This window comes from Poecilia reticulata, linkage group LG19 (assembly GCF_000633615.1).
Source record: "Poecilia reticulata strain Guanapo linkage group LG19, Guppy_female_1.0+MT, whole genome shotgun sequence".
In the NCBI taxonomy this organism is placed as follows: domain Eukaryota; kingdom Metazoa; phylum Chordata; class Actinopteri; order Cyprinodontiformes; family Poeciliidae; genus Poecilia; species Poecilia reticulata.
In genome coordinates, this window is record NC_024349.1 from 791,056 (window position 1) to 800,331 (window position 9,276).

At 38.8% G+C, this 9,276-nt stretch overlaps 2 protein-coding genes across 3 annotated transcripts in view; both read right to left on the reverse strand.

Moving 5' to 3' along the window:
* Positions 1-4,868, reverse strand: part of dmc1 (DNA meiotic recombinase 1) — a 5,561-nt gene extending 693 nt beyond the window's left edge. Inside the window, exons 1-12 of one of the 2 annotated variants that reach the window (XM_008436258.2) lie at positions 4,498-4,864; positions 4,318-4,362; positions 3,446-3,592; positions 3,284-3,366; positions 3,125-3,177; positions 2,999-3,040; positions 2,637-2,709; positions 2,047-2,138; positions 1,880-1,953; positions 1,098-1,212; positions 285-345; positions 99-215 (exon numbers count right to left, since the gene is read on the reverse strand). In XM_008436258.2, coding sequence (XP_008434480.1) covers positions 99-215; positions 285-345; positions 1,098-1,212; positions 1,880-1,953; positions 2,047-2,138; positions 2,637-2,709; positions 2,999-3,040; positions 3,125-3,177; positions 3,284-3,366; positions 3,446-3,592; positions 4,318-4,362; positions 4,498-4,554 — 959 coding nt within the window. In that variant the 5' untranslated portion in view covers positions 4,555-4,864. Of the gene's footprint in view, positions 1-98; positions 216-284; positions 346-1,097; positions 1,283-1,879; positions 1,954-2,046; positions 2,139-2,636; positions 2,710-2,998; positions 3,041-3,124; positions 3,178-3,283; positions 3,367-3,445; positions 3,593-4,317; positions 4,363-4,497 lie in introns of those variants that run through there. The other variant, XR_536216.2, reaches the window with a different exon arrangement.
* A 573-nt stretch (positions 4,869-5,441) lies between these two features.
* tomm22 (translocase of outer mitochondrial membrane 22 homolog (yeast)) lies at positions 5,442-9,150 on the reverse strand. The gene is made up of 4 exons (XM_008436260.2): positions 8,827-9,150; positions 8,482-8,600; positions 7,319-7,436; positions 5,442-6,326 (listed from the first exon to the last, which is right to left on the reverse strand). The coding sequence occupies exons 1-4, from the start codon at positions 8,914-8,916 to the stop codon at positions 6,252-6,254; spliced, it is 402 nt and encodes a 133-aa protein (XP_008434482.1). The 5' UTR covers positions 8,917-9,150; the 3' UTR covers positions 5,442-6,251.
* Positions 9,151-9,276: the final 126 nt, after the last annotated feature.

The following is a 9,276-nucleotide window of genomic DNA, read 5'->3' on the forward strand; positions in this document are numbered from 1 at the left end:
AAAACTACAAATATGGCCGACAGATTATCACAAACAGATCCATCAAAAAACTACAAATATGGCCGACAGGCTCGAGGTTCTGTGGAGCGACGGCTCACCTGTCGAATATCTTGGCGATCCTCATCTCGCCGCGGCCCTTCCTCAGGCTGATGCGCGTGGTGGAGGCGTGGGCCAGGATGTGGCCGCCGATCGGCTTCTTGGGGTCGGCCTGAAATCTGAAACATCAAAAGGTTTAAAGCAGCGGAGGACGGGCGGGGAGGAGGCGGGGCTTTCTCGGCTCTTACGTCATTCCTGCTCCGGGATCCGCCGTCATCTGGTTGGTAACAAACACGGCGACGTTGTACTCTGAGGACGTGATGAACGGATGAAAACAGACAGGAAACAGAAACTGGATGAGCCTTAGCGTGACCTATGATGCTTCCCTAAACAGGATCAGTCTGTGGCCTATACAAAACATGCTAGTTACATTTTCTGCTGAAAATCCTTGAGAGTGGGCTGTTTTAATGTCTCTGTCGCTTTAAATCCACATAAGCTGCTGCTGGCCACGCCCCCCAACTCAACATTTACACAGTGAAAACAGCTGCAAACAGATGAGCAGTTATACAACCATGCATCTTAGAAGAGCAGAAGTGGAGCTTCATGCACAACCAACACAAAGGCAGCAAGTTATTAGAGCATTGTAGATGGAAAAAAATGAGTTTTTCTGAGTTGAAATTTACTCTTTAATAGTCGTCATAGCAAGTGGTTTCTGGATGGTAAGTCAACAACTAAACACTTAATCAGTTACTAAATTAGTTGATGATTATTTCAATAATCGATTCATCACGATTAATCTGATGAACCTAATTAATAATCCAGTTTATTGAATTGGTGTGTAGGCGATGAGGACTTGTCTGTTCAGGGTTCATTTCCTGTTAAATGTTATTTAACAGATGGATTCTTACCGTTTTAATTTAGTGTGAACTGAACGCAACACGGTTTACTTTTTCATTTCCAAACTCACTGAGAATCGATTATGGAATCGGTACCGATAAATTCTCATCAGTTAAAGATTCAATGAGACCAGAACCAGAACCGGTCCTGGTCCTGGTTCCCACCTTCAGAGATCTTCTGCAGCCTGGAGAGCATCTGGGCCAGCTTCTGCTGCCGCTCGGCCAGCTCCCCGCGGCCGGAGAAGTCCACCCTGAACAGAGCCATGATGGAGTCGATGATCTGAGGAGGAAGAGCCAACATGGCGGCGTGAACGCAGGACCGTTTCCATAGAAACAGCTACGGCTCCAAACTGTTACAGCACAAATTGGGAGATAAAAACAACCCAAATGAACTAAAAAACAGTTTAAATTCACCATTATGTTTTTAATATTCTATGTTACACAGCAGGGACGAGGAAAACTAAAATATATCCGAATGCATTGTTTTATAAACCTCATTACTGGTTCAATAACAAAACATTAATTTGAAAAAATCCCCAATTTCAGTAACATTGAAAGTATAAAATATGAGTCGACGTTTATTTAAATTACATGAGTGACTGAGTCATCAGAAATAATAAATATTCAAAAATCAAATAGAAAATGTTCTCGTTATGTTTTCTGGCATTTAGCAAATAGAAATAATTTCCATCATTTTCACTAAAATAAAACCAGAAAAGTTTAATGTGATTTAACTTCAGAGAGTGAAAATAAAAACCTTCTGTGTGAAAATATCTGGTTTCAACTGTAAGTATTGTTTTCTTAATTTAGGTGGAATCAAACATTTCATTGCGCTTGAATATCAAGGACTTTCCAGGACTTTCCAAACCTGGAAATCACCTGTGAGTGTTTCAGGATGGAAACGGTCAAACTATCGATGACGCAGCAGGAAACCAATCAGAGCTCACCAGCAGCTTGAACACGCCGCCTTCTTCATGAAACTTTGCTGCTACGAAGTCCAGCAGCTCCATCTGGTGTTCGCCTGCAGGAACAGCAACTTCCTGTTGTGACTTCCTGTCTGAGCGACAGGAAGTCACAACAGGGCTTCAGGAAGTGAGCGCTGAGCTGGTCGCACTGGTGTAGGCGCGGGCGTAAAGCACGTTGTCCAGCACGGCGTCGTGATCCACGTTGAACCGGTCCGCGATGTCCCGCAGCCGGTCTGGGCGGCTGCAAGGAGGTCAAAGGTCACAACATACAGAAGAACAGCCTCAGCCTGATTTTAATTCAGATTTATAACATGTTTAAAAATGTTTTTTTATCTCTTATTCTGGGCGTCTGAGTCGAACTGACAGGAAGAATCAAACTAAATAAGGACAGAAAGAAGGAAGGATACAAGGAAAGAAGAAAAGAGGAAGATGCAACACAAAAAAGAAGAAAAGAAAAAGGAAAGGAAGGAAGGAAGGAAGAAGGATGAAATGGAAAGAAAATAGGAAGGGAGAAAGAAATTAAGAAAGGACAAGAGGAAGGATGAAAGAAAAGAAGGAAACAAGGTAGAGAGAAAGGAAGAAAGGAGGAACAAAAGAAAGAAAGGCAGGAAGAAAGAAGGAAACGACAAAGGAAGGAAGTAAAGATGAAAGAAAGGATCCATTAATGGAAAAACAGAGAGAGAGAAAGAACAAACAGGAAAAATAGAAGGAAAGAAGGATAAACTCGCTGTAAGGATACAAGGTGTTCTCCGTATCGATGAAGATGACTTTCCCACCGGAGTATCCGTCTTCACCTGGCAGCTGGGCCGTGACTGGAGGCACAAAACACAGGTCACCAAACAAAACAGTCACAAAATATGAAAAAATAAACACAAAATATTAAAATATAACAACAAAATATGAAAAAATAACMACAAAATATTAAAATATAACCACAAAATATGAAAAAATAACAACAAAATATTAAAATATAACAACAAAATATGAAAAAATAACCACAAAATATTAAAATATAACCACAAAATATTAAAATATAGTCATAGGATAAAATATAACCATAATAAATCATAGTGTAGCTGATGTGCAGCAGGACTTGCTCACCACAGAGTGTGTGAGAAAGCTGCGTTTTTCCCGTCCGGAACTCTGAGGAAAATCAGACCATTAAATAAAAACATCTTTTAGTTTATTATTAGTTTGTTACATAACAAGTTAGACATGTCTTCTCACCTCCGAAGGCCTCAGTGATGGCCATGCTCTCTATCCCTCCACCCAGCAGCTTACTGCTCACACACACACACACACACACACACACACACACACACACACACACACACACATGAGTGACCCCAGATAAAACACGCAGCAGCTGAACTTTGCGATCTTAACTCGAACTCCTGGCTGCCCGTCGTCACGTGGAAAACCTGCTTCCTCCTGGCGCTGTACTCGAAGGCCGTCTGGAATCCAACGTTCTGCTCAGGACAACCAGAATGGCTCAGAGTTTCGCTCCTGTCCATTTCTGGGTAACAGAATAACAGAGGGGCGTCTAACCAGCATCTTTCCTGCCGCCTCCTTGATTTTCTCCACCTTGGCCTCCGACAGGCCCTTGATGTTGCACAGAGCTTTGCGCGTCGTCATCTGGATCCCTTTAACGGTGCAGATTCCCACCGACTTCAGCTTCTTAATGTCCGCCATGTTCTGGACAAGAACACAAAACAATACACTCTGTCTCTTCACAACCACAAAATTCACAGCATTTATTAGGACTTGATGCGATAGGCACAAACAGTTCATAGCTGAGAAGAGGAGGAAAAATGAATCGTCGTTTTGGGTCTTTATCAGTTTTGCACAAGTAGATTTTTAGGTTTGCGCCTCATTCAGAGAGCCTCTGTAACAGGCATTTATCATTTATCGTGATAAAATTTCTTATAAGAATTTAGATTTATCTGTCAGAATAAATTCCGGATAATGAAGTAAAAAATAAAAACATGACCACATTGTCAGGATTGTTATTTGTATTATTTTCTTCACTGTTTGTTCCCCAAGAACATCAATAAATGTCAACGAACTTGAACATCTTGATTGATTGAATGCAGTTACTTTATGCAGGTCATGTGACAGGAATGTTTTCAGACAGCAGAGTTTGTGATGTGACGGTCTGAGACACACAGTTACCTAAATAAGTAGCAATAACCAGTTATTATCATCACGTTTATCATTATCACAATATTACCACAAAATATTGTGAGAAATATTATCAATGGGCCTTATTACTGGGCTTTGACTAGGCCATTCTGAGACATGAATCTGATTTGATTTACACAATTTTGTGTTAGTCATAAAATCTAAATGATATACATTTAGTTTGTGGTCATAACGTTAAAAACTACATTTTCCAGGTGATTCTATGATATTTTACTTACAATCCCATGTTTCTGTAGGAGGTCAATGTCTTGAAAGAACGATTCCTGTTTGATTCAGAAGAAATAATCATATTAAAACACAAAAACAGACGGAAATCATTTATAAATTATTCCGTCATATTATTTATTAATACCTACATTTTTAGGAAAAGGCTAAACTGTATTAGCTATCCATCTTACCTCGTTATCCTGGAAACCTGTATCATCCTCAACAACTTGATCCTCAGCGACTTTCATTTTCAATTCAGAGTGAAGCTTAAAAACGAAATATAAAATTTTACACGTTCAGTTTTATCACTTTAAGGAGATTTTAGCCAAAAAGCAGAGCAGCTAGCTGATAGGAAGCTAGCTCGCCGTCTCCAAATTGATTCACAAAATACCGACTGAAAAATAAACTAAAGAGGTTGGAATTAGTTGGTTCTGGCTATGTTAGCAAATAATAATAATAATTCAATACCAGATAATATATATAAAAGATGTCCTGTCCTAAAATAAAACTATCGCCTTTTGTTCCCTCTAACAGCCAGCATCTGTCGCTGGCGGGAAATTAGGACCTGCGATGTATTCAAGTACTAGCGGAAATTTGGATTGTCTTAGTCAAATCAACGCATAACTGATTAAGCACTCCGTCATAAAGTTTAATCGGCTGTTGCTGGTTTTTACACAACGAACCTAGCCAGATTTAATGTCCATACTGTTGTGTATGCATTAATAGGGAATCTGGTCTGAGAAACTGACAGGACAAGGGCAGCTTATTCCCCTTGAAGCCCTCCTGAACGAGGAATAGAAACGCTTTTGAACGCAACATTATGTGCTGACTTAAGAAACCGATCAAAATGGAGGACTCGAACTTCATCGCTTTGTTGTCATAAAGAGAAAAATATATTTTGTGAAAACTCTATTAATATTTACAAAAAAGAAAAGCATTTCATTTTCTCTTGCTTATATGTTAAATGTCTAAAAGAGGAAAAAGTCAAATTTCTTGCTTGTGTGCTGAAATTTGGTGAATAAATCTGATTCTGATGAGAAAAACATGGTTCCACTTCATGTGTAACTGTTTTTATTCTGATAATGCTTTGGTTTTATGTCATTCTAGTTTCTTTTTTAAGACAAACAGACCTGAATAATCATTGTAATAAACCTTTATTATGACTTATGTAATAAAAACATGCATCAACAGAAAGAAGTCATTCTGATCAATCTAGGTTTAACTTTCTATTTTCACTGAACTCATAAATACAATTAGTAGCAAAGTTTTGCAACCAATAGTGTGAATGCTGGACAGAAATATATTTAAAGGTTATTTCTCCAGGAATAAATAAACTTTATTGCATTAAAGTTGGAAATTTCACCATCTCAAATCTTACCAGCTTCATTGCATCTGCTTGTTTCCCACACCATGATGCTGCCACCGCTGTGTCTCACAGTGGAGATGGTAGAGTGCTAGATGTCCAACGTACCGACTAATTCACCTGATGAGTGTTTTTCTTTCAGGTTTACCTGAGCAGGTGATCAAATCCCCACAAGTCTTTTACGTTATTTCAATGGGTTTTAATTGTTGCAGTCAAAAAAGAAGTGACACATGTTTAAGCATAAGACTTTCTCCTTAAATGGCAACAAGAAAAAAAAAAAACTTTACGTAGAATTGAAAAAAAAAACAAAAAACATGGTGGCATCATTTATACCAACACGACGTTTCTACCTACCAGGACAGAACCTCTAAAAACAGAAACACTGATCAGACTTCAGACAACGTCCACAACCTTCCTGACTCTGTCCAACACACATTTACTCTCAGTATTCCTTTAAAAAAACAAACGAGTTGACAGAAGCATAGCTGCTCCTGGGTTACAGTCTCTGCATGACGTTGAGCACAAGGAGAGGCCAATCAGAGCGCTGTTGCTAGGCAGATTTCCCCATGTTCCTCCTGGTCCTCACACCTTGCCAGGTGCAGCAGGCATCATGCTGGGCATCCCGCCCGACATCGCAGTGTTGGGTCCTAACAGGATCTACAAACAAACAAAACATCTTTTCAGATTGTTGCTCAGTTAAAAGTCCAACTTTTTAGGAAAAATAAGAAAATTGATTTTATTACTTCAGGAAATTTGTTGTCATTCTTAAAGAGCCTCGTTTTATGTTTGTTTTTAGGTTTTTAAATAAAAACAAAACTTTTGCAGAAAAGAGGAAACATACATTTTCTTTTGTGGGTGTTGAAAATGATGGCAAATAGAAAATTTGACAAGGTAAAAACTGTCAAACTTACTGACAGAAAACAATATGGATGGTAGTTTAGTGTCATTCTGTCACAGAAAATCTGTTTATTATATGAACCAACATTTGTCATAACATCTGTAGCATCTGATGGTTAAATGATTTATTAAAACTCTCTGTACCATCAACCAATGTAAGATCTAGAAAAGAATAAATAATAATTACAATTGTTTTTTCATTGTTTGTTATTCAATTAAAATTCAAAAATACTTTATTAATCCCAAAGGGAAATTAAATAAATGTAATTATTTACATTTATTATATCCATTAACACATCAAATCACTGAAATCTACTTCAGTGTTACTGACCTGATGACTGAAACTGAGTCGCTTTTATCTGCTAATAAAATGAAAGCATACATCTTAACTGTAGTAACGATACCCAGAGCTGACTGGACTCATCTGGCCTTTACAGTAACTGTATTTAAAACATCCCATCCCAAACACAGAGACAGCATTCAGCTTCTATGCAGCACAGATCTGAACCAACTAACAGAAAACTGAAACACTGACTTCCTGTAAATCTAGACTAAAATCCCACCTGGTTCCAGCTGTTTCTGAAACATAATAAATGAAACACAAACACTTTCAGCAGTGTGTTCTCAGTTTGTTTTTATGATGTGAAGCACTTTGAGCTGCCTTGTTGCTGAAATGTGCCTCACAAAGAAACCCGACTTTTTGAATCCCAGTACGTCAGTCAGTGAGCCGTCCAGAGGTGCTGGTGCCTGACCTGTCTCTGCTGCTGCAGCTGCTGCTGCTCCAGCTGCAGCCGCTCCGTCTCGAACACCACCGGCAGCACCAGGATCATGAAGGAGGTCGTCCCCACCCACAGCGCCGAGCGGGAAAAGCTGCAACAGCGTCAACAAGCAGGTTAGCTTCTGCTGCAGGAGACGAGCCACTGAAGCTTTTCCCAGAAAAACTCCAGCCATCAATTCATGTTTTAAAGAAACTCTCCAAATTTATTTCCCAAATCATAAAAAACTAAACATTTAACTTTGAGATGTAGTTCTTCACACAAAGAGGAAATATGTATTTTTTGTGATTAAATTCTGATTTGATATCTGTTATTATTCAGAGTTGGGTAGAAACTACATTTACTTGAATAACCTGATGTGAAAAAAACAAAAAACTTTTAGGAGTATTTTTACTGCGCTGTAATTTCATTATGAAATATTTCTACTTTTACTTGAGTAAATTTCTGGATTCCAAATGAAAAACAAACTTGAAATATTCACCACACAGACATCTGCAGTTTTTATTAAAGTTAAAAAATTTATTGAAAGAAATTGATTTGTAAAAATGTTCTTTTGCTGATTTTGTTTCTTTTTTGTTACTTAAATGAATTATTGTGACTTTCGTGCTTAAAATACCAAAATTTCCACTTATGTTTATAATTTAAAAAAATAAAGGAATATTAATTTGACTTTTTACCAAATACTTGTTAACTCTGACTAGAGTAATTTCTTGGATGAATACTTCTTACTTTTACTTGAGTAAGTAGTGCTGCTCTTATTTCAGTACATTTTTAGGAACTCTACTCAGTGCAGGTCCTCAAATTGCATTTCTAATTTATACATTTGTAAAGAGATGATCCATATTAATAAACCCAAAGTAAATACGCAAGATTGTAACTAGGAATAATGAATCCTTGTTTGTGTGCAGAAACAAGGATTCTGATATTTAAAACAATCTGAAGGAGCTAAAACTTGTAGTCCAGATCTTTCAGAAACATATTAATTTCTGAAAAACAGATACTTTTATATTACATGTAAATATTAAGCGTTTGGTAACCATAAAACTAATTTGTGTGTAACATCTTTACACATGTCTCATTTTTGATGACTTGTGCATCATTGTTGTGTTTCTGCGCATGTCTGACTGCTGGGACTGTACCTGTAAAACTTCTTCAACACGGAGACCGAGCACTGCGCGGAAGTCTCCGCAGCTGTCCTCACTGTGTCCGGGAGCATCTCGGTCAGACCCCACAACCTCTCCACCAGGGTCTCATCCAGCTGAAGCAGACGCACATAACACCGTTAGTTATCGCGATACAAACAACGAGACAGATCATCTTATACGGGAGATTATAGTCTGTTTAAAGCCTTGATCAGAACCTGAGGGAAGACAGGCACCACAGTTAGCTCACTTATTAGCACAGTCAGGCTAACAGGAAATTACGCTACATCTTTACTCTTGTTAGCGCAGGTAAGATAAATAAATGAGAGGAAATATGCTAACATCTTCATCTTCATCGTCGTCTATCTCATCTTCTCGAAGCCGAGCAGACACCGGGCCTGACGCCGGGGACAGTTCTTCCACGGAAGCCATGTTTCCTCTTCACCTCCCCTGGTGGTAGCCCGGCTAAGCTCACTGAAGTACGGCCAATGATTCTCTGGCAGCCGCGGGGCGGTTTTCACTAAATTAGCTTTTCCGGACAATTTCCAGAGTTTTTTCATTCAGATTAAGACGAGTCTGAGCACCGACACTCCGAGGTCACAGACGGAAAAACGTGAGACTCGTCAGGGTCGCATGACGGTGGAAGGGCAGGGGTCAGTTTGGAGAAAACGCAAAACAAACTGCGCCCCCTACCGTGAGGACGGTCTAATAGCAAGTCTTGAATCAAAGTAGTAGGATTCTTAGTAACTGGGTTTGCAGGGTTTTATATTCAGGTTATAAGTTATTATATAT

Coding starts and splice junctions, on each gene's coding strand:
- tomm22 (XM_008436260.2), bottom strand. CDS start 8,916: ATGGCTTCCGTGGAAGAACTGTCCCCGGCGTCAGGCCCGGTGTCTGCT. Junction 8,601..8,826: donor ACGACGATGAAGATGAAGAT/GTTAGCATATTT, acceptor CGTCTGCTTCAG/CTGGATGAGACCCTGGTGGA. Junction 7,437..8,481: donor GTGTTGAAGAAGTTTTACAG/GTACAGTCCCAG, acceptor ACGCTGTTGCAG/CTTTTCCCGCTCGGCGCTGT.